Below are 25,880 nucleotides of genomic sequence, written 5' to 3' on the forward strand. Positions count from 1 at the left end.
TTCAAAAATACGCATTATGTAAGGAATGTAAATTTAAGAACATTTTTTTCTTCAGAACGGACTATCAAATAAATGACAGAAATCGAAATTGACCGGGTTTCTTGTTCTTGCATTTAGTCGTTTTAATGATACAGTTACTGGCGCCATAAACGCAGACCATGAACAATTTTGCTTTCATATGCATGTCCAGGTGTCAATTTGAGATGCCATTGTGTTTCATTGTCCTAAGATACGGCCAAACAGTTTGGGTATTGGGCCACATGAAAGTCTTCTATAAAAGAGTTGAGGTGCATTTTCAAGATTGTCTTTCTATTTTATATATAAGCATTAACTTAATTGCTGTGATGTTCCGTTTCAAAAACACAAAACTACACTTGCATTTGTTGAAAGTAAATTTCGTTCTTATTTTTAGTTTGAACAGTTCGTTTTCGAAATATATGAGGTGTTCGACATAGATTCTCTAGCATCGTCACATCCTATATATGTTCCTGTGCAAAATCCAGACGAAATCAACGAAATTTTTGATACCATATCATATGCAAAGGTGAATATAGCTTTTATGTACAATACAATGAAAATTAAAGGTTGGAGTAGATTTCCAATCAATGGTTCAGTTTCGCACACTATTATGCACCCTTGTGCAAGAGCAACACTATTTTAACAATAAACATCCATATATTAAAGTTGCTTTTTGCACATCTCACTGCACAAAGTACATTTTGGTGAATGTTTTATAAAAGCAATGTTCGGTTGCTGTGCATTTAAATGTGTTAAATTAACGACAATGCCGCATAAGTATTTGAAATTGAATCTTTAAAAAAAAAGAAATCGGACTTATAAAATAATAGTTCTTTTCTTCAGTCTTCTACGCAGTGATCGCCCTTATCTATAGATAGAGATTTCTGAACTTGAAGGGAAGCAACTCATGCGTGTAATTTGACTTTTCTTAAAATGACTGCCCCAGTCAAAATAAGAAAAGTCATATTTGGAAAGTTATTATTTCGTACTGGTAACAGGAAGAGTTTGGTATATTTGGTATATTTGGTTAAAAGCTATAATTTCCTCCATCCTTTTTACATACACATCTATTTCAGCTGGATATTTACTTGAAAAAATTAGCATAATTCCACTTTAATGCAATTTAATAGAAGTATTTCACGAAACAGAGTAACCAGATAAAAACATGTTTCAAAATGTGCAAAGTAAAATAGTCAAATAAGCAAAATATTTCTTCTTTGGTAACATTTTATTTTTATTTATTAAGTAAAATATGTCTGTTTTAAGTAACTATATTTACTTCTTACATTATTACATTTACGGAGTATAAACATTGCAGGGCGGTTCGGTTATAAGAATGATGCGGTTCTTCCTTGGCGAAGAGACGTTTAAGAAAGGTCTTCAGGTAAATTTGAGCCGTGCCATGAGAAAACCAACATAGTGGGTATGCGACCAGCAAGGATCCAGACCAGCCTGCGCATCCGCGCAGTCTGGTCAGGATCCATGCTGTCCGCTTTCAAAGCCTACTGGAATTAGAGAAACTGTTAGCGAACAGCATGGATCCTGACCAGACTGCGCGGATGCGCAGGCTGGTCTGGATCTATGCTGGTCGCAAACCCATTATGTTGATTTTCTCATGGCATGGCTCATATAACGTTTCAAGAGTCCTTACCACTGACACCAGACCAGAAAGAAAATGCCAATGTACATGTTATACCCTACCCCTACGTTTATTATGAGAACCATGGTCATGAACGGGAAAATATACTAACACATTTCAAACACGCAGTTGTCATCTAAAACGCGCAGGTACTGTGCATATTGAACATGTGGTAATTTATGTTCCATCGTGCACCAGTCACATTCTCTCAGTGTTCCATATCGCAAGACACGCCCCATAATCAACTTTACAGACAAAACTTGGATGAATTTAATAGCATATACAGTGGGGTTTTTATTTCTGGTCTGGTGCTAGTGGTCCTTACTTAACTGACTGTTTAAACGTAGACTCAAAAGTTGCTCCTCCAAGATAGAAATAAAAATATCAATGTTCATATCTTTAGTAAGGTATTTATATTTGATTTGTTTTTCATTTTACATATGAAATGCCAAGTACTTCAAATAAACATTTTATGTGTCAAAATAACTATAATATATAGTTATGTATACATTTGGATCAGACCAACAACATTACTATTTCTGTTAAATACTTCTGACATCTTATATTGAATAGTCAAAACTAAAATATTTCGCATTGTTTATACTTGCATCTACTATGACGGTAGATAGGAGAGTTCGGCTTAATTATCTACATTTGTTTTAACAGAATAAACATTTTATGTTTCAGCAATATCTACATGAAAGAAAATACAAAAATGCTTTCCATGATGACCTTTGGAATGCACTTGAAAAGGTGAAATGCAGCTTTTATTTTTATATTTTATGAAAGGCATGATCAAATATGTTGTTTACTTGTATCATTCATGTCAAACAACATGCATGTCAAGCTGGTTCATTTTAATCTCCGGTGAAATAAGAACTGCAGTGTCATACCTATAACATTTTGATTATAGAGGATATTACATGAGTGTATTTTCATATTGAATTTATTAAACGAGTTGAATAAAATAATAACATGCCGAGCATTTTATCAATTTTATTCAACTCGTTTAATAAATTCGATGTGGAAAGACACAAATGTAATATTCTTTTCATCACATGTTACTTTTCCTGTCGAAACATCAAAAATTCTACTTTCTTTTACTATATAAACAGGTCAATTTGACCAACGTCTCCTACACTATAATTGACGTCGACGTCAAAGCTTTATTACACTAGTGTATTATCATTTTTATGTAATGGCTTTATTACACTCCCGCGACGTCGAACATGTGATATATCTTCTTTCAAGTAGTCCAAGGTCCGAGTTGCTTTTCCTTCAGAATTTATTATTAAACATGTATTTTCAGAAAAATCCTAGAAAAGACTAAATGGTTTATGAATCAATGCTAAAATAATTATAAAGTGAAGTGATTCTTTTCATATGAAATTTACGTAAGTGTTTAATGTTCAGTTTGATAATCATAAGATGCGTGATGGCTTCTCCAAAACAGGCTTATTTAAGGAAGCATTTTTTGTTCTTGACAATAGATGATATCAGTTTTGGAAATTTTAGGAATATTAGTTTATACAACTTTATGAAATAAACCGCAGTCTTTGTTTTCATTTGTCAAGCGCTATGCCTTTCATCACTAAATACTAATTTCATCATTTCCGTGTAATGTTAATATCGTGTTCTTGTTAAGTTGAGTTAAACGTTGCCTAAACTGTGGCAAATACTTTTACAATAGATGCATACGCACAAAATTGTTTAAACGATTCTGTACACTGAAAAACTAACTATTCAGAATATTTTATCACATTTCTGATTCATATTTCGCACATAAACACTTAGTTCACAAACTTTCTGAACACCCGTACTAAGTTTCACAGTAAAATGTTCCAAAGTAAATGTGACATGATAGAATATTCCTTTATCCTTGTAGTTTTAGAAGTACCAAATAAATAATCATTAAATGCTTATTTTTTCCTTCAGACGTCACTTAATGAACTTTTTGTTTAATCGTTTAAATATATTTTAATTTATGTTCCAAATGATCACGTTATTCCCATTAAAAATTGCTTTCATACAGTTGTGTTTCGGTCATTCGAGGATGGTGTAAAGTTTGTTTAAAATAGCTACAGACTGACGTTTTAATCATAAGTATGGGGAAAGTGTATTGTGATATATATCAATGAACTATGCCATGTTAGTGAAATATTTCTTGGTTTATACGATCATCTAATATAAAATGTCTGTAATAAGAAAAAAGATAATAAACGACTTGTTATATTGTGGCATGCCCGACACGTTTATTCTTCATTAAGTTGTCTGCAGCTTGTCAGAAAGTAATATATTTTGTTGCCATAAAAACACCACAGATATATACAGAGTGTTTCAGAAGTTCGCCGAAGTTGTATTGACAATTTATATCGATGGTGTAAGTCGAAAAGGTGAACTAAAATTTAAATTTATAAATTCATCAAATGCAGTATTAGCTAAAATGTTAATAGATTGGTTTGCGCGATCTGCTGTTCAATAAAATAAGGTCAAAACTTTGTACAAACCTTGCTATCGTTAATTCTATCATTAGATATGCTAGTGTGACGTATATATTATAAATAACGGACATAGAGCACGTGTGACATATTGAAGTTAATATGAATAATTTATCATAGACTTAAGTATACTTAAATAACTTTCGAAAGAACCATACTATACACTTTTGCCTGTATTTTATACCGTCACTTAATGGTTAAGAGAACTCTGTCTGGCATTTCCGCCTTGCATATAGAAACGATCGGGAGGTAAATGTGCATAAGACAATGACGTCTCAGGAGTTGAAATTGATTACGCTTTTAAAAGGGATGGATACTAAGATAAACAAGCACTTTGCTTTTTATAGATCTACTTACAAGTGTTACTCCCCTGAATATCATCAAATACCGTGTGGATCAAGCTGCGCACATACTGTACTCTACTTCTATACATGGCATTGTTTGTTCGTTATTTTTTAAATAATAATATTTACCTAATACCTGCATAGGATTTTTAGAAGAAACACATTCCTTCATAGTAGGCATATGATATAATTCTTTGTTTTATTACTCTGGTTACTTTAATGAAATCAAAATTGGTAAATGCGCAGAAAATATGTAATAATTTAGATTTCCTCCATTTTCCTCAAGAAAATATTAAGTAGAAATCAATTTACTTTTGATATTGGGTCTATAGATTTGCGAAATATCTTTCTTAAACAGTTTTAAAAAAATATATATAATTTATCAAAAGTAGCTTACAGCATATAGCATATAATATGTGAAATATTCTATAAGTAGGTGATTACATACTGAGTTATTTGAAAAATTTGCATTATCCATAACTAGTATAAAGCCCTGACCCTCGCCATGTTAGATTTCTTTAAAGAATTTGTCTGATCAAGATCTGCGCTGTTTCACCTATTGGTCAGTATCTTTTGGTAAACATCCTTTGGTCACTCGATGGTACTGTCCGAACTAAAGGACAGACAATTTCTTTCTGAAACAGTTGACAGATTGTATTGTTTGATATTTCAATAGGTTTTAACACCCATTTAATAAAAAACTGAACGTGTTCTGTAATTGTAAAACTCTTTATACATCTAACAGCAAGCTGATACCGAACATAAAAATATCAAGGTGAAGGACATTTTAGACACATGGATATTACAGATGAATTATCCCGTCGTAACAGTTACCAAAGATACAACTGGAAAGATAAAGTTGCAACAGGAAAGATTTCTTAAGGACAAAAATGCGAAAGATCCAGGCACATATACATCACCATTTAAGTAAGTTACAGCTGTCCGTTTGAAAGAAACGAATAATTGTTTATCACTTTTGAAATATTACTTATGGTTCTAGTTCACAGTCATATTTTTACTATTAATTGATTTTAGTATGAAAACCAAAATTAGCAATGGACTATTTTCAGTTGCTAAGCAATAAAACGATTAAAAATATTGATTTTATCTGTACGTTGTTGTCTAATATTATAGCTACCAATGGAAGATACCATTTACATATACAACCAGTGAAAATGCACAATTTAACCAAACAGATAAAAATGTCATGTGGCTAAATGAGGGAGAGATGAGTAAGTTACCAAATGCTTCATACTATTTATTCATTAAGTACGAGGGGTGTTCCAAAAATAATGTCATTTGTGTTTTATTTCGCGGAAATCGTGTCATGTGTACACAAAACCACATCGTGTCGATAGAACGATCACTGAATCGTAACAAAGGTAAATATCGCGCTCACACGTTCACTGACTTTGGTACAGTGTACATTGCTTTATTGCGTATTCATTACACTTTACACAAAATGACTGGGAAAAGAGCTGAAAATGTGCTTGAAATTAGGGCCTAAATAAAAGGTAGGTCGCTACTCGGCATGAAGCTTGTAGATATTCACCGTGAGGTGTGCGACATTTATGGGGAAGGTCAAATGTCTCATAGGACTATTTGTAGGTGGGTAGCTAAATTTAGGACCGGACAGCAGCAACTCAAAGATGCTGCTCGCACAGATCGTCCTGCAACAACTACGTCGAAAGGTAACATCGAAAAAAACCTCAGTTTGCTAAAAAAGGATGTCCGATTCACCGTAAGGCAATTGGCCCGACTGACAAACTTGTCGTTAGCACGAGTTCATGGAATTTTGAAGAAACACCTAAAACTTAGAAAAATAAATGCAAGATGGATACCCCATTTGTTAACAGATGAACAAAAGAGGACCCGTGTAACAATGGCAAAAAAACTCCTGAACATGTACCTAAAATACAGCAAAAAGGTTTTTGATAATATAGTTACTGGTAATGGAACCTGGATTTATTATTTTGAACCAAAGCGGAAGTATTCCAACCGAATTTGGAGAGACGCCCAAGTATTACACCCAAACGAATACGAACGGTGAAGAAGGTTTTGTATGTGTTTTTTTTTCACTCATAAGGGTCCAATCATTCAAATTCCGGTACCAAAAGGCAGTACGGTCATAGGAAAATTCTATAAAAAAGTTGTTCTAAGAAAATTGAAGAACTACTACAAAAGTCGCCGCCCCAAAACAGGACTTAAGTACCTCCGACTTTTGCATGATAATGCACCCGCTCACAAGGCACGCATTGTGACCGAGTTTTTGGAGTCGGAGGTTACCGTCCTTCCACACCTTCCGTTTTCGCCAGACCTGACCCCCCTGCGACTATTTTCTGTTTCCCAAACTTAAATATCATCTGTCTGGAAAGAGATACAAATAGAGAAATGCCCTTAGATCTGCTGTTTATCAGTATCTGATGGGTGTTCTCATAGAAGAGTATGAACAATGCTTCCAAAAGAGGATTGACCGGCTCAAAAGGTGTATTAAGGCTGACGGAGAGTATTTTGAAGGGCAGAGCAAGTTAAAATGATCAGAACATTTGCAGTATAGGAGAACCGATGCAAGTGACATTACTTTTGGAACACCCCTCGTATGTGATCAGTTATTGGCTCTTTATGTGCTGGATGCATGAAATTGAGGCAGAACAATCATCAATGATGCATTTTTATTCGTATATTTAATTATCTACATTACAAGTGAGGTTTTATTGATGATAGAAGAAATTTACGTATGCAATTAATTTCACACAACCCTCCCCACCCCGAAAAAAAAACAAGAATATATTATTAAGAGACTGACGTTTAGTGAAAGTATAAAAAAGTGTTAAAACGAAATTACGCCAAAATCAGTTTTTGCTATGAATTATGAATATGTCTTAAACTTTATTGCCTGACCTCTATTACAATGCCTCTGCATGATAAGGTTCGTTGAAAGTCTAAATATATCTAATGATGCTAATGCAAAGACTGTGAATAGTTCACATTGTAGCTTGGAAACGTTATTCAAGAGAAAGAAATTACTTTTTCGGTGCGTCGGTCTTGCTAAGATACGTTAACATTTCAGGTTTACAAACGAATTACCCGACGTCCAAGGATTCCTGGATCATTGGTAACATTCAGCAGTATGGAGTATATAGGGTGAATTATGACAGTGACAACTGGAACAGCCTGATAAACCAGCTCAAAACGAATCACAAGGTCATTAACAAAACGATAATTTAATTTAAGAACCATTTTCAGTTTACACAGTACCATTATACATCTTACAAGCACGTTCCTTCAACTACAGCGGTATCCAACGTCACGAAGGCATCTGTTTTACGTAGAAATAGTCGGTTGTTATTTCGCTTCTATTTAATGTCTTTAGATTTCTTTTCTCAGTACAAACTCTATTGTTTTTATGTCCTTCACTTTAATAATTTGAAAAGCTTTTGAATGACGTAAAGCATGTCTGTGTTACCAAACAAGTAATGTCTTCATTTCTTGAAAACATCAATATTAAGTATAACGGATCGTATCTTGATCATTTTCTACTGCCTATTGACTTTTAGCCCATCTAAAATAAACGCAATCGCATGCTCTTGGGTTTGTTTTTGGTTTTTTCTCCTTGCCCTCTAGCAGTTGGTAGCAGAGCTATGATTGTTTTATTATTGTCTTCATTTACAGGTCATTCATGTGCTTAACAGAGGTCAAATTATTAACGACGCTTTTGGGCTTGCTCAGTAAGAATTTGTTTTATTTTTTGTTCCGTCATGGACATTGTTATTGAAGTTAATGCGCAGCTATGTAAATGTCACCATTTCTTGTTTACAATTATTGTAACGTTACACATACTTACGACAAAAAATTCACTGTAAATGATTTTTGAAGTACTGAATCGTTTGACGGCATGTCTATACTTAATACCTTTCTTTACAGTTTACCAGCTTATTTGATTCGTTCGCTGATTGCCTAATACAAAATTCTCCATTCAATCTAATTAATACAGAGCAAAGATGTTGTCAATGAACACTGCCTTAAACACCTTAGAATATTTGTCATCTGAAACAGAATATGTACCGTGGGTAGCAGCCAGCTCTCAGCTCGGTTATATACATAACATGATAGCTGAAACGGAGTTATATGGATCGTTTGAGGTTAGCACTATAACTGAAATACTATTAAACACAACTTATCGTCATTGGACCTGTTTTTGTGGCTTTCCTGTTTCGTTGACTTTTATTTCAGGCGCTCTAGCCTTTTTGTAACGAGCCGAATGAGACGATCAATTTAGGTGTAAACTTTGATCATTCTAGTCAACAAAAACAAAGAATGTGCTTAAAACACTTGCATATGCCTTACATTTGTAAATTTTGTTATATCTTACCCCAACGTTTATTGTCTCCAGAATTAAACATGTTAACCCCATTTCCGTCTTATAATCAGTGACTAGGGTTTTAACTGTTTAACAGTAAACGTCAATCTCAATTCATATTGTGGAGATGATGCCATAAACTCCATACATGCATTGTATGTTTAGACTACATTTTTAATTAAAAACAATAATGAGTGAAACATTTTATGTCATCAAACAAACAAGTAAGGCAAACTTCAGACTGCGATAGATGATATTAATTAGAATCAGCAAGAACACTTTTTAAGTTATTTATTTACTTACTTATTTGGGTTTTACGGCGCACCAACACAGTATAGGTTATATGGCGCCAAACAGGACTACAAATTTTGGTTTCACATCTCATTTACATCGAAATAAAAACATGAGGTATGGAATCAAAATTTGTATACCTGCTGGATTCACTGTATTACAGCAAAACCAAGTGTTAAGACCGTATTAGTCGCCTCTTACGATCATGCAACGGTAAGGCAGTGGTTCCAATTCTTTTCATAAACAGATCGTCCCAGAACCACATGAGGCACATTTTTTAAGATACCGGAAACACTATATTTAATGTTGCAAAGTAAGGTAGTCAACTGGCATGGAAATTTTGACTAGCCATGCCAAGCTACAAGTAACATAGTTTTTAACAAAGTTTTATGCTGATCATTTTATATTTAACATTCTAAATTCAATTGAATGACCATACAAATTTATAAAATGTCAGGTCTTTTGCATACATATTGTATTTTGGGAAACTTTATGAGGTCACTGAAATAGGTCCCATTTCTTTTGCATATTAGGCAAAAGGTATGCAGGTAAAAGAACAGGCTCCGTGTCTTGATAAATGGTCATGTTTGCTGAAATTCTCTGAATCATCAATCTAAATGAACCAATTTAAATGTACAGTGTCAAGTTTTGATTGTTATGTGTTTTTAATTACATATAATTGATATAAACTTATGGTCACTGAGACAGGTCCTTCAACGATATTTAAATTAGAAATATTTCTTGACAAACTCTTGAATGTATAGCGGTATTCCGGTGTTGTAAAAAAGGTTAAAGATGATAAATTAAAGAGAAAATAAATCAACAAAGTCCAATTTCTACATTTCGAATGATTTATGAGCACTGTGTGTGAAAATGTTACAGTACAGAGACTAAGTAAACTAATTTTGTTGCTTTACTTTTAATAACACCTCAAAATGGAAGGTGAATATCGAATGTAAAGATATAATAGAAGGTGGTACAAACATTTGATATTTTCCAGCGCTTTATGCAAAGTACAGTCATGAAACAGTATGAAAGACTCGGTCTGGACGATACAAATGCGAGCCATCTAGAGTCCTATGTAAGGGCCCGTATCGCTAGTCATGCATGTGGATATGATATAGAGAATTGCACAAATGCGGCGAAACAACTTCTGCAACAATACATGAATACACCGGATAATAATCCGTAAGAAAGACACATTAAACATTAACATATTTCTTAGACTGAAATTGTTTGTTTGTTTTACTTATCTCTCAAATGTTGATGCTTTGGTGATTTTTTCTACAATTATTAATATGTTTTGCAAAATGTTCGTCGCTGAAACACCGATTGCTTGCGAAAGTCCCTGCAAGAAACTGAAACAAATGTGCTTCATGGGAGACATCTAATGGATTACTTAATTCCATAACAATCGCAGACAAATAACCTACATATTTCTTGGTGAAAGATATTTATTCTTGCATATCCTAGTAGAAATATCGCGTTTTGAGAGCCGTCATGTTGCAGGAATATTTCTTGGATATGTTGTAGACGTACTTCTTCAGTATGAATATTCTGTGAGGTAGACCCGGTATTCTAATAACGCTTACTGTGCGCAATAGCATCATTTTCTGCGTACAATGTGATGTGCGCACAAAAACATTGTTTGGTTTTTGTGAAGTAGACAATCACTTGATTTACTGTTTTGCGTATCTGGTCAACTTATCAAGACATGCACTAAATCCGACATGTCTGCTATTGGCATGTTTATTTTTCGATCATATAAACCACAAGATACCATTAACCATCAAGGTAAAGGTTATTAGTCGCGTTTTATTATTCTATGTGATTGATAGTTCTATTAAATATCATTGTAGTTATAATATCTACGTTAGTGTTAACAAAAATGTTGCGAAAGAAACTCTTTTCTCTGTTAATGGTGATATAGTTGAAATATGAAATATATTCTAAAAATAGGATCGAACCAGAGCTGAAGTCTACTATATATTGCACTGCACTACGAGAGGGAGGAGAGAAAGAGTGGAACTTCTTGTTCGAGAAGTATATGACAGCTACCGTTCAAGCAGAGAAGTCACGCATTCTTAGTTCTCTGAGCTGCACGAGAAAAACGTGGATCCTTAATAAGTAAAAAAGCATTTTTTTTTCTCACAATTTTTGCAAAGTTATAATTGTAATGAAGAATTGTCTGAATTTGGACGCCATTTTTGACAGAGGGTACACTTTCAGTGATATAATTCACTTTATTCGGAATGATTATCGTAAGTTGTATACATGTATTAAACGAAACGGTAATGGTGTACTTAGAGTTGTTATTACACTGGCGAAAAGGCGGCGCCCGAGTGCAAATACCACTTCTCACACGCAATTTCCTTTTAATGAGTTATGTGGAATCATACTTTATTTTCGGTAACTCTATGATTTTATGATCCAGCCTCTTGTTATTGTCTTGCATTTTAAGATTCTGCCTTGTATTATTCTGTTACTATTTAGATATATACAAAATAATTTGCAATAGTAGGTTAGATGCGTGTGATGCACTTAAACGTCAACAGGTTTTGATACAGTCTTGTCCCGGCCTTGTATGAATAGAAACTTCATTACACAGAAGAGAAAATAGCATATTTTAAATCTATTGAATCGCTTATCAAGACTATTAAGAGGTTCTAGGGCAAGTCCCTCAATAAGTGTTCACAGATCTTTATCCACAAGTTTGGATGCTTAGCACAATGACTGTAGCATGGTCATAATACTCAAATAGCGGTTATAAAAAAGGATTCATGAAAATAATGTTGTACATTCAGATTTCTTGAACTCGCCTTAGACGATAGTGTCGTAAGAAAGCAAGACGCCTACAAAGTGTTCATCAACGTCGGCAGAAATATCGTCGGGCGTGCTGTAGCATGGGATTTCTTCAGGGCTAACTGGAATGATATCTACAAAACGTATGGAATTACTTTAGGGTCTTATTTTTTTCTCGTTATTGCTTTAAAATTGTAATAGTTTGTGTGACTTCTAGTCTGTTTATATCGCCAACCCCATTTGATAAATATTATGGCAATACAGTTTCAACCCGGTAACTTCCCGTATGTATTTTTCGTATGCCTTGAAGATGCAATAATAGTTTTCGTGCACGATTGCCTAGTAGGCTTACTGGTTTAATCTCTCACTTTCCAGATATGGCACGGGGTCATTTTCTTTAAGCGACATCATTGCCGGTGTCACAGCCTCTTTCAATACAGAGTTCCAACTTCAAGAGGTACGTGATTTTGATTCATAAAACATGTAATAAATATTTCATATTACTTACTAATCTAATGTTACATTCAGGCATGAACTTTTAAATGATGGCTCATTAAGAATGATTTTCTTAACAAAAATAAAAAAGTACGTTAACCGACTTTTAATGTTTTAAACCATTTAACTTGTTAAGAAAGCTTTAGGTACATGAACTAGAACTATTCCAAATGTCTACCTCCATGTGTTTATTTCCCCCCAAAGCTGAGAGACTTTCAGATGACTCATCCGGATATGGGCTCAGGAACAAGAGCATTTTCCCAAACCATTGAAAATACCAAAACTAACATTCAGTGGATGGGAGACAATTATGACACGGTGAAAGACTGGTTAAAGAAGTATACGAAGCCATAATTAAATCAGTGATTGATGAGTTATACGACATTCATTAATGGATGAAGCGCATCATGACACTACATTCTATGTACATATGTACGATAATCTACACATATTATGCATATATTCGGAAATACATTATATTTTTATACTATCTTAGTATTTGAATCTACCGCGTTTGACTATTTTGAAATGAATATCAAATTGATGTATAGACAGAAATTATAATTGAAACTTTTGCTGTATTTTTATTCCCTATTTTACCGAAGGATGAGCACTTTTATACTTTCTGCAATATATTTTTTCTTGTAGCTAAGTAACAGTTGGTATGGTGACGCACAAACATATCTTGTCCGTAGACACTTAAGGGTCATAGCACTGCAAAAAAATCTATAGAGTTAAATCTATAGAATCATTAGGGAAATCAACATGATTTGCATTACATTATTAAGGTTGGAGTCATTACCTATTAGAACTTCTAGGAATGGCATAGTGGTTGTGCTGTGGACCGTCACTATGCGGATGGGATACAGCAACTGCTATTTTTTCAATGCAAAATACAATTCAAAATGCTTTTACTATGAGTAAGTTATCGTGCCCACCTTATTTTAGGCTGCCGAAATCCTAAGACGGTGCCCGATTATTGTTTTTCCTGCTTATGTGTGTGCGTCTGTGTGTCTTGGGCAGTGCCCTACAGTGTTGTTGTATCTTACTTGTCTGTGCGGTGCCCTACAGTAGAAATCTACCCTTATCTGCCTTGACATTTTTACAAGAAAAGAATACTTTTATAACTTTTAATGCGTTAAACATTTGGGGTACTATTACTAGTATCACATGTTGTTCTTTGTAAAAACAGTATAATGTAATCGAAGTGAAATTGATATATACGTGTAATATGAAACAGAAATCAATACACTTTTTTATCATTTGTGACATTTTACTAGAAATCATATTTCCATTAAATCTTTTTTAAAATTTAATTTCTTTTTCATTATTACAAAATACTTAAGTAACAAGAAAATACGCTTTATAAAATGTACATACAATCTTTTTGTTAGAAAATAACTTAAGGAAATAAATTTAATACTGATGCATGGTTACTTCGTTTGTGAACGTGTCAGTGCCATACGTGATTTTAAAATGATTTGGAGCCGTTTTCACATTTTAGTCGCTCACATTGTATTTTTTACTACGCCTCTCATCGCGGTTTTCTTTGGATGCGAGATCATTCACGTGTTCTACACGACGGTAAATAAAAATAATAAGATAAAGAGAAAACGTAATTATCTTTAATTTCATACAAAGTAGTGTATACTAGTATCTTTTGATTATTCATCATTATTATACCTCATGTAAAACACCTAATGCAAAGTCCCTATCTCTCAAAATGTACTAATTTCAATGTCTCTCAAGCCGATCCGCGTTTTCAAATAATTCCCGGGTAATAATTTTAATAACACCTGCGCAGAGATGTCCTTTGCGCATCACACTCAATGGATGGTATTAGTTGTTTCGGTATAATAAATGTATTAACAACCTTGCTTATCGTTAATACATTTTTGTGTTGACAGTATCAATAACACCCCACTGCCATGTGTTATTTTTACCCGTAATACCCTAAAATCGGCGTCAGCCACATCTGACACGACATCTCTCAGAAAAGCAAGATGGAACACAAGTTGTTAATATTCGCCTTACGGGATTTTAGTCTGTCTGAATCTGAAATGTTTGTGATCTTACCCATAAGAAATCACCTATATTACAGCTACAGAGATTTGTGTTAGTTTCGCATTTGACAGTCATCGTATTATCATATTTGTTTCTTAACGTTATTTCAATATCCATCAGTACTGGACTGGACCAACAAAGCTATTTGACCTCTAAATGTGCCCTAGCCTTTGTTTGGTTAAAGTCACATCGATTAATTTAACTTTTGATGGTGGAAGAAAACCCTACTGCCCCTCTGAGCGTTGTTTAAGGCACGGAAGGCCTCTTTGGTAGAATAAGTAATTTTTAATTAGCCAGCTGGATCACAGGAAAAATTCTACACCCAAAGCGGGGTTTTGGACGAACACCGGTGAGGGTCGTGTGTAAACGACAGTAGCCACTCGGCCAAGGAGGCCCAAAAATGTGACAGGTTTCTGTCTTGCAATACGACACAAAGTCTAGGAGACCTCAAGCCAGCAAAAGCTTTTAAAAAGAATTTTATTGCAAGAGCGCAAGAAGTGGACTACATGTTCTGTTGGCCATGTTGGAAGTCAGCAAAAGGACTGTGCTACTACAGACTAAGAAGCTCTTCACCGCTACTGACAATTTTGTTAAAAGAAGTACTTAAAAGGTACTAAGCTCAGAACTGAAGGGAACGCGAGTTACATAATGGCTTTTTCTTGACAAAGCAGAAGCAGATATTTCTCTATGTCCGTCCGTCATTTTTTGTGTCCAAACCATTACTTGGTAGCCATCCAAGGTACTGACTTAAACTAGGCATATAGGTGGTCGATACGACGATGTGTAGAGCAAAAGGCCTAATTCAGAAGGTCAAAGGTCACAAACTGAGCTCAAAGGTTGTGTCTGTCGTATTTCGTGTTCGGGGCATAATTTAACTGACATACAATGCATTCAAGCTATTGACTTCAAATTTCGCAAATGCGTGGGTGAAGATTAGACAATGTTCAAGCAAATAAAACGGATCGGTAGGTCAAATTTAACGATCACAAATGGAGTTAAAAGATCAAATTTGTCCGTCGAGCGTAATTTTATAACTATTCGGGATACTGACTTCACACTTTAAATACGAGTAGGTACAGATGAAACTATGTGCAAAGCGTGCAAATCGAGCAAGTCCTTAAAAGTCAAGGTCATGTACGAAGATAGCAATGAGACGACGTGTAGAGCGCATGAACTGTATCGGTAGGTCAAAATAGAAAAAGTGGAAACTCCACAGGTCGCTCAACACAACAAAAACGAAAATGTTGCAGGCTCGGTTTGATTGAGCCTGTTCATGGAAGGTAGTTAAAATGCATGCTAGCGTCCACGCCCTCTAGCCCCGGGCTGAGCAGAACTCAACATTTACACATGTTTAAAGTACAAAAAACAATTTAGAGACATCCGCAGATGTGTTCATACGGCGGTGCACATGGAACCTTCAACGCTACACTCGCGTGTAATTCCATGAAAAGCGGCGTATGGTCCCCAGTTAAAATAATGGGTTTGCCCTAAACGAGAAAACAACGAGCAGAACTAAACAAACTGGAATTTAGAAAGGGGAAGTCATGGTTACAGCAAGATTAAACCTGTCAATCACATCATATGTTCGCAGCACATATTTACAACCATTCGAGATTGTCTTCAAACGTAGCACACACAACAGTTTGTCGATCATAAGTCAAGGTCACAAACTGAGTTCAAATGTTAAATCGGTCATTTGCATTTCGTGTCTGGAGATCATTCATCTTAAAAGCTATAGAAGTATTGACCAAGTTATTAATAAAGGTTGAAGGTTATGAGACTACTTGCAGAGTGTAACAATAAACATAACTCCCCTCAAAACATTTGGTTTCTTGTGCCTCAGTAACCAGTCACTTTCACCACAAAGAACACACAAACCCTCACAACATAACCTCCCCCACTTCCCCGAAAAACTTATACACCCCTAACAAATGTTCTTTAAATTTAACTACCTCCTCTGATCTAAACTTTCGGGCGTATACTAGTACATGTAATGCGCCGCTCTGTAAATCTCTTTTTCAATATTTTCACATTGCCATTAAGTTTATGACTTCAACTTAAAGTTTGATTCTTCAATTATTATACAGGTTTGTTAAGTTCAATGGAATAAACAACACAAGTGAAATCAATGCGAAACAATTATTTCGTTATTTAATTTCATATAGCTATATAAAGCAACCGATTTGTATTTGCACAGACTACATTAATTTCTTTGGTATCCCTTAGGAAATATCATTTTTATTTCTTTCTTACAATTTTTGCAAGTTTTTCATCGGGTCGGTCACTGTAACTGCAAAATTCGTTGGACAAAGATAAATCAAATTCACAAGACTGATGAAATCTATCATTTATTTATGAAAGTAAAATATCTATGAAAAATACTTACCTGTAAAAGTATCATACATAATCTTGATAACAATTAACGTGAAATAACGGTTGTTTTTACAAGAATTTAACATATATCAAGTCTTAATAAATTAAATTGGACGTATGGTATAAGGTAGAAATAAAAGTAATGGAACAGTATCACAGATTAGTAGGAAATAAAATATAAATCTAAAATGTCATTTAAAATTAGATAAAATGCACGTTTAACGATTTTAACACATCATATCAGGCAATTAAAGAAATATCTAAATCTAATTATAAAATATATAACAACGTAAAAATAATTGCACTAAAATATCAGCATAAAAGAATAAGAAAAACATCTTCAGAATGGTAGAGAACGAAAAAAAGACTCCGACAGTAATAGTCATGTAAACCGGCCTTTTGATATTACATCAAAACTATATCACAGGTAAAATCAATGTGCATTAAAAAATTAACAAATTATTTGACTATATATAGTTGCAACATAAGAACATTATAACAGTAAATCTAATTCACTAATACTACTTTTTATATAACGGAAGACAGCTGTTATCAAATGAAAATATATATATCAATTATTCATATCTGAAGATTCAAACGACAGAAAGTATGAAAAAGATGTAAAACTGAATATAACGTGTTGGTATTGTTTTTACGCGTGTAAAGGCGTTTTAGGATATAACATAACCTTGCTATAATGCTATAATAATGATAATAATGTTTCTTCCTCTCTTGTTCTGTGAGTCAAGTTTCCACGAAATTTTCATTTCTGTTGGCTATCATTAAATGGCCGTATTTAAAAGTCATTGACCAACCCTCGAGTTGATGTTATTACAAATTGTTTTTGACACGAGATATCAATACGAACCCGTAGTGATTCATAACATTACGCAGAAACAAAAAGTGTCGCTGCAATTGCTGTTTTTGACATGTAATAATTCATCAATACGGCCATTCATTTAGTGTGTTGGTGACACTTGCTGTACCAAATTGCATCACTTTTCGGTGGCACTACTGTTGATGCTTTTGGCACCTAATTAATGTTTGTTTTGAAACAATACTGAATGAGATGTCGTCAACACGTAAAATAGAAACTTCATCATGTTTTCTTGCATCGAGAGACATGTGAGTTTCTTCTAGAATTATTTTACAGTTCAATGCGTCTCAATGTCCAAGTTACTACATGGAATATGCAATAGCGATGCACAACAGGTTTATGTTTAATTATCTAACTGACAAAGACACGCGACACCACGGTTGATCCAGTGATTTTCAGGCTGTTTTGTTGGTAGGTTAATATTCATCACCCAATTAGTGGAGTGTCCAGTTGTGGATAAAACACCTCTTCTCGCACTTGTCTTATAAACTGAAACAAATCAATGACAACAGAAATAATTGCTGTTAGGTTATTTCACTAATAAATGAATATACTTAGAACCCAAATAGTTTATGTTTATTTAAATTGTATTAAGTTACTTTAATATGTGCTTTTTTGTGTTTTCGGGTGATATTGTACCCACATAATAAAGTAATTTAGTAGTTATATGCGACATACTCTCATACTATTTATCTCAACTGTTGTCCGACTCGAGGACAGATCTTTATACAAACTTATCCGTCTGATTTTAATTGTCTAAAGGAAAAGTGATACTGATGAGTATAAGACATAACAATAAATAATACAAAGCCTTACTTGGGCAGCTATATTCTTCTTTGTGTTCAAAGTCTGCTGATTTACCAGGCTTCAGCCATATCTACATTGTAATTAAGGACTATTTCTCTTGCCATCACGTCTTTGTATCTGTTTTGTATGGTTTCATGTTTTTCCACAATTCTTTATACATAATGGGGAACATGTTTCGTTCTTTAAAGCACAGTAGGTCTTCCATTTACGTTTTAAATTAAATTTGGCGGATAATATCGTCTCTTAAAATTCTTAAGTCAACACTAGCAAACTACGTAATTCTAAATAAACAACGATTTATTTGAGAACAGTAATGCGCGAGTAATTGATCGCAAAACATCCGTAAATGATGTTTTCCTACCATAGAGAGGAATACATGTGATATACCGAGCTTAAATTCAAAAACATGGTCCGTAACCGCACTTTTAAAAGGCTGTCATAAAACTATTTCACTAGAGAGAAAATGTGTACTACTGAATATAATAAATGCCAACTCAGCATTAATAAGTTTCCTTGATCCAAATGTATCGTTGGAAAGATGCATTATTCTTAAAACAATATCCTTCTTTCACTAAAACAAGAGCTAGGTGGCTCACCTGAGAAACAGACCATAACAGTGTAAACATGTTTGACCTGGTGATTTCATGGAAAGAAATATCCTGGCCAATTTTCATTAGGATTGGACCAAAAATGTGGTCTCTTGAGTTTAAACAAGTATTTTCCTTCATATGACCTAGTGACCTAGTTTTTGACCCCAGATGACCTATATTCAAAGTTGATCTAGATTTCATCAAGGCAATCATTCTGACCCAATTTCATGAAGATCAATTGAAAAATACAGCCTCTATCGCATACACAAGGATTTTTTTTATTTGACCTAGTGACCTACTTTTTAATCCCAGATGACCCATATTCGAACTCGATCTAAATTTCATCAAGGCAATCATTCGGACAAAATTATGAAGATCAATTGAAAACTACAGCTTCTATCGCATACACAATGTTTTTCTTTGATTTGACCTAGTGACCTAGTTTTTGATCACAGATGACCCATATTCAAACTTGACCTAGATTTTATCAAGGCAATCATTCTGACCAAATTTCATGAAGATCAATTGAAAAATATCGCCTTTATTTTTTATTTGACCTAGTGACCTAAATTTTGACCTCAGATGACCCATATTCGAACTTGGCCTAGATTTTATCAATTCTGAACAAATTTCACGAAGATCAATTGAAAAATACAGCCTCTATCGCATACACAAGCTAAATGTTGACAGACGACAGACACGACGGACATCGAGCGATCACAATGCTCAGGTGAGCTAAAAAGACATCAAAGAGGATCTCACTCAACCAGAGTGAAAAAAACTTTCTTGGCATTTGTTGGTTTATCGTCACACTGACATACTTTAGGTCACATGGCGACTTTTTCAAGCTTTCTATTGCTGGTAAAAAACCCCAGGTGCTCTGCTCTTCCGAACATTGTTGCGTGTGTGTGTGTGTGCGTGTTCGGGTTTAACGTCTTTTTCAACAATTTTTCAGTCATATAAACGACGGTGTCTACTTGTAGCAGTGAGCACAATGCCCAGTTTTATATAAGTGCTGCCTCACTGGAATATCACGCCGTAGACACGTGGCATGATACCCCATCCAGTCACATTATACTGACACCGGGCTGACCATTCCTAGCACTATCCTCTTAATGCTGAGCGCCAAGCGAGGAAGCTACTAGTACCATTTTTTACGTCTTTGGTATGACGCGGCCGGGGATCGAACCCACGAACTCCCGAACTCGAAGCGGAGAGCATTGTTGCGGTCATGGGCGAGCACCTAGGTAGAACCACCAGCCGGCCTTTCGTAAGCTCGTTTGATGGCTTACTTCCAAGAATTCTACGTGAAACATTCCCTCAAAAAGTTCTGCCGATAATACATGCATATGTATAGAGTATACAAATGTTAAAAAAGTTTGGAAACAGAACTATTTTAGAAAGTAAGACAAAAATGTATGTCCCGTCATTATTTATGTTATAATGTTCAAAAAGCAAATAAAAATATTTAAAATATATGATATATAAGGATACAACTGGCACTGTCTCGTACAATATCTTTGGCTGGGATTCTTCAATGCATTTCTTCACTTTGTCCCATCTGGCTCCCTCCATAAACACGCCCCTGATATACGCACCATTTTTCTGTAAAATCAAATTTTCAGAACCAAAAGAAATCACTTTTGATTTTCTTATTTGTTGTAAATGAATATTTGAAAAATAATATCTGAAGTAACAACAAAAGGTAGCCTGCAGCATGTTTTGCTAATATATCAATTATTTTGTTTGAATAAAAAACTAAAACAACTTTGCAGTTACATTAACCATTAAGAGAAGTTTCGCATATACACAATGATAACAGAATATTGAACAAACATTGAATTCAAAATATTCACCGGTTTCTGTGGCATACTGGTATCATGACCCATTACTTCAAATTCAAACCCAAGATGATCTATAGGAATCTGGTATCTTCTAGCATAGTTCTGCAATACACCAGTCAGGAATGACTGGGTAAAATAGAAGCCTGATATCCACATCACGATAGGACTGCCTAAAAAATACAATGCACATCTTCACATAAAAGCAATTGTATGGTAAGCCTCATTACTGTATCCACCAAAACTTCAGTTTGATGTGTCCGAGTAGTATTTCTTTAAAAAAAAAACAACATTTTTTTGTCATTTTGTTTCCTTCATTATAATTTCGAATCATACAGTTATGACGTAAACCCGAGTAAATGCTCGACAATTTTGACTACCAGAATTTGATGTCATATGAAAGTTTCAAAAAAGCGTAGAATGTGCCGTAACTATTACTCATGAATAGCATGATCTTTATTGAAATAGTTTGTACGGTCATGTAAGTATACAGATAGTTCGTCCATCTTCGGACAGTTTTGTGTGGTAAGTATGTAAAAAAAAAATTACCTGCATATACCCATTCTTTGAAGAATTGCAATCTAGCTAGAAGATCAGTGATGTAACTACCCAACGGTTTCAACGAAGGATACGACTTAGCTGCCCACATTGCTGGCACCTATACAAAAAATATATTCATGTATGCAGTTTGTCAGGTAGTCAAAACTTTAAAGATAATGGACAGTCAAAATTAGTTATTCCTTTATTAGTCACCTTTTTCGTGATGGAGATCGAACTTGGGTTGTCATACTTTAGTATTATCTACAAATTTCATTTAGGACTGCACTGCACCATTTTAAAGCATATACAGCAGAACCATATAAGAAGGTAGCTTCGTAAATTAGTCAGAATATCGTACATTTGACGAAGGCTTGAACACAGAATGATTATACTAAACTTCTTACAAGTCTAACATCTCCTCCAGTACTGTGATAAACAAATACTCCATCGTACCAGTAAATGAATATATATCCAGTTAAAAATATGTCCGAACAAGTTCGTTGTTTAAATATTTTGCCATATTACTATAAAGTGACTGGTTCTTCCTCTTTGCCTTATCCGCAGCTTTTAAAACAGAAAACAAACTGTTTACCTTGCCAACCATCATGCTATCAAACATGTCCTCCAATTCGGAGGACATAAGAACCAAACCCTTGATAGCTTTCCTGATGTCCTGTAGACTAGTACGAACAACCTGTATCAGCCGGTTGAATCGAATCAGCTCCTGTACCAGTACAGTATTCATCGACTCTTCGTATCGTACCGGATACTTCGTCTGAATTTAGACAGTATTATGCATGTAGTTTTATGAGAAATGTAGCACTTGTTCAGGGTATGTAGTCTGTGAATTCTTATACTCAATTCAATTGCAGAACGTTTCTGTTTGCTTATTTATGTTTGTGCAAGCAGAATTTCGAGCGAGATGTAAATATCGGTCACAACACAAAAATGGAAGTTGTACTCCTCATCAATTGCATCAAACAATGCCACTTAACGTATGAAACACGATGGAAATTAATGTTGATCATCAGAAATGTATTTCGCGAACGACAAGAAGAAGAAATGTATTTGAAATTTGTTTTTGTAAACTATTATACAAAGATATGCTCCAATTATTGTAGTAAAGAAGAAATCAACAAATCAGTGTTTGCACATAGACAAGCAAAAAGGAACGGCTCCCCTTTTCCAATTCCCTTTGTAGTGGAAAAAACAATAATACTAAATTTATTGTTTACCTGTATTTCCTCCAGGTTGAAGTCTGGGGGTATCTTGGTCAGAATGTCACTTGCAAGCTCCTCTATAACATCTTGGGAAGACTTCCCTCCACCACTCAACTATTCAATATAATTAATACCATTGTTCAAAGGTAACAAATAAAACAAATTCATGTGAATATCAAACTAATCTATTTTAGCAAAATAATTCTGCTTAAATTGTCTGTATCTAGACTAGGGTAACCTAAAAGCAGTTGCATGCTCATTCTAAACTATCTGTTCTGTTTGAACTGATTCTTGAATTTCTGGTCCACAAAAAGCAATGTATAAAATAAAACCAGCATCAAACAAATCCTTCTTTCTATGAGATTACACGAAATACACTAAAATATATATGCTTTTGTTTGTTTGTTTGTTTTTGGTTTAACGCCGTTTTTCAACAGTATTTCAGTCATGTAACGGCGGGCAGTTAACCTAACCAGTGTTCCTGGGTTCTGTACCAGTACAAACCTGTTCTCCGCAAGTAACTGCCAACTTTCCCACATGAATTATCAGAGGTGGAGGACTAATGATTTCAGACACAATGTCGTTTATCAAATAGTCACGGAGAACATACGCCCCGCCCGAGGATCGAACTCGCGACCCCGCGATCCGTAGACCAACGCTCTTACCTACTGAGCTAAGCGGGCGGGCTAAAATATATATGCAGCAAAAGGTCTCCGTCAAAGCATAATCATGTATCTACCTATGTAGATAGCATTGAATAAGCCTTACATGTATTCTCTAACAAGACCTATTACTGATGAAACAAATGAAATTCATATTATAACTGCAAAGCTTTACAATGTACTTCAATTTGAAATTTAAAACTTTCTTCAAATAAAAACATTAAATGGTTTAATAACTGTTCTAAGCACACATCACATCTAACAATTTATATACAACAGCAAAGGGAATGGAGAGGATTGTGTGATATGATACCAGATAGTGTGATTTGGTGATGAAGCATGTGGATTAATATTTAAGAATTTTTGCAAGCATCTTATACTTCCACCTCTGTATTTCAATAGCATTCCTCACTTGCTGAAAGGATTTGAGGGTTAATGTCTCATTGTACATATCTGATTATGAAGAATATGAGTATTTTGATTAAAAGGGGATAACATGGGTATCTTGGGTTATAATAAAACTAGTCATTATTTAAAGACCGTTTGTCTTGTTCTAAGAACCATTATTAAAGCGTATTTTCAAGATTGAAATGAGACTTGGACACGATGCAATCTTCAATTTCAAATGATATACACCACACATTATGCTTTCTAATTGACAAATTAATACATTGTTTTACATAAAAGTATTTAGAATCACTATGTTTGAAATGTTTATCAAGATATTTTTGGCATTATGGTTAGGGTAGGTAAATTTTCATGACTTCATAGTGTTTTTTTCCAAAGGAAATACATCCCATGAGAAAACTGTTATAAGTAATCTTAGGAGAAATTTCTTTATTAAGTTGAAATCGCTGTAAGAAGGTGTCGTTTATGTAAGTACTTTATATACATAACCATCAATAAATCTTAGAAATATGAAATAGAAATGAAGACAATAATCAACTGCAGAAACAGTAATACGGTGACCTTTGGTAAATGTAAATAGTTAACTAGAGCTATCACTAAAGGTGATTAAAACCCCCACGCGCCGCTCTAAAACAGGGAAGTAAAATGTTGTGATCATGACCATTGACCTTCTAGTTTGACCTTGACCTTGAGCCTAATGACCTAGACTATGCTCTCTGTATGCTCTCTGTATGTCGTCATGATAAGGTTTACAACTGATGCTAGTTTAATGAAAATAATTCCAGTGGTGTGACCTTTAGCTTTGACCTAGTGACTTAGTTGGTGTGATTTGCATGTCGTCTCAATGAGTTAAATATTTTGTGCAAGTTTAATGAGCTATTTTGTATTTGATCTCAAAGTATGATATTGACCTAAATGACCTGTGTTGTGTGCTCTGCACATCGGCTTGATAAGGTTAATACATGATGCATCAAGATTAATACATAATGCACGTTTTATGAAAATCTTTCTATGATGCGGACACGATGGATTGACCAAAGGACAGACATGCGTGACTCCAATATAGCCCCATATTCTTTGTAATGGGTTATACTAATTTCATGTGCAACGAAGCACAGCCATATACACACAACCAATAATATTTTATATACTAGTATGTGACAAGCAAAATACATGTGTTTAACAATATGATACTTGTGGATATAAATAAGCTGAACGGTCACAAATTAACCAACAATATTCTCACAAAGCAACAAAAAAGCAAGCCAACAATTTGACTAAAATTCACACCATGCATAATTTATCACTCACTTGTAGGTGTACTTTAATCAAGCTGCGTGAGGAATAATTCATTTGTCACTAAAGAACATACCACCTTCATATCTATAACTGTTCCATTATATAAGAAGTCATAGAGAAGCAGTCGGTATGTGCGTATGACTTTAGGTGAATGATATGTGCATATTTACTCGCATTATGAATACATTCAAGTATCACTTGTCCTCAGTAGCCATACCATTTGAACATCCAACAAAACATGTACTCAAGCCCTTGACAGCTATACGTTAATAAGGTAAATGACAGCCCCTTATGCTAACATATTGTTTATCCTTAACCGTTCACTAATATTTTATTTGAATGCTCAATGATAAATTGGTACAACAAGATTTTTTCTCCCCATACTAACTTAATATTAACTCTATATTAATAACACAAATACTAAGAAATTCCATGTTTTCCTACAGTTGTAAATGGAGTAATAGAGGTACCAGAACAACCACCTTAGCCCTTACTTTAACGAAAGTATATGTTTTATTGGCAGCTTGTAATCAGATGTCTGGATGCTTAGAACAAGTGATAGGAAACAGAGGTGCCATAAGATCGCAGATTTGACATGTTTTCGACATGCATAAAATGTATACACTATAACTGCATGCATAATATAAAGTACTTTTCTGAAAATCTTGCTATTTTCAGTAATTTTAGCAGCATTGTATATGCTCCAGCTGTCATTCTGCTTCGGCTGAAACAAAGTGATAATCATGAAGCAA

At 34.5% G+C, this 25,880-nt stretch overlaps 2 protein-coding genes across 4 annotated transcripts in view; one reads left to right on the forward strand and one right to left on the reverse strand.

Moving 5' to 3' along the window:
- The window catches only part of LOC123530511 (aminopeptidase N-like), a 49,949-nt gene extending 36,186 nt beyond the window's left edge, over positions 1–13,763 (forward strand). For all 3 annotated transcript variants that reach the window (XM_053521203.1, XM_053521201.1, XM_053521202.1), the window contains exons 29-41: positions 413–544; positions 1,337–1,402; positions 2,345–2,410; positions 5,245–5,426; positions 5,634–5,731; positions 7,570–7,703; positions 8,172–8,227; positions 8,494–8,641; positions 10,151–10,338; positions 11,110–11,277; positions 11,955–12,095; positions 12,328–12,409; positions 12,652–13,763. In XM_053521203.1, coding sequence (XP_053377178.1) covers positions 413–544; positions 1,337–1,402; positions 2,345–2,410; positions 5,245–5,426; positions 5,634–5,731; positions 7,570–7,703; positions 8,172–8,227; positions 8,494–8,641; positions 10,151–10,338; positions 11,110–11,277; positions 11,955–12,095; positions 12,328–12,409; positions 12,652–12,801 — 1,611 coding nt within the window. In that variant the 3' untranslated portion in view covers positions 12,802–13,763. The remainder of the gene's footprint in view (positions 1–412; positions 545–1,336; positions 1,403–2,344; positions 2,411–5,244; positions 5,427–5,633; positions 5,732–7,569; positions 7,704–8,171; positions 8,228–8,493; positions 8,642–10,150; positions 10,339–11,109; positions 11,278–11,954; positions 12,096–12,327; positions 12,410–12,651) is intronic.
- A 3,080-nt stretch (positions 13,764–16,843) lies between these two features.
- Positions 16,844–25,880, reverse strand: part of LOC123529765 (dynein axonemal heavy chain 3-like) — a 128,921-nt gene continuing 119,884 nt past the window's right edge. Inside the window, exons 75-82 of the mRNA XM_053520732.1 lie at positions 25,781–25,852; positions 22,775–22,873; positions 22,132–22,314; positions 21,549–21,657; positions 21,015–21,172; positions 20,653–20,763; positions 18,578–18,638; positions 16,844–18,250 (exon numbers count right to left, since the gene is read on the reverse strand). Of these exons, the coding sequence (XP_053376707.1) occupies positions 18,105–18,250; positions 18,578–18,638; positions 20,653–20,763; positions 21,015–21,172; positions 21,549–21,657; positions 22,132–22,314; positions 22,775–22,873; positions 25,781–25,852 (939 nt within the window). The 3' untranslated portion in view covers positions 16,844–18,104. The remainder of the gene's footprint in view (positions 18,251–18,577; positions 18,639–20,652; positions 20,764–21,014; positions 21,173–21,548; positions 21,658–22,131; positions 22,315–22,774; positions 22,874–25,780; positions 25,853–25,880) is intronic.

This window comes from Mercenaria mercenaria, chromosome 13, assembly GCF_021730395.1.
Source record: "Mercenaria mercenaria strain notata chromosome 13, MADL_Memer_1, whole genome shotgun sequence".
Taxonomy (NCBI): domain Eukaryota; kingdom Metazoa; phylum Mollusca; class Bivalvia; order Venerida; family Veneridae; genus Mercenaria; species Mercenaria mercenaria.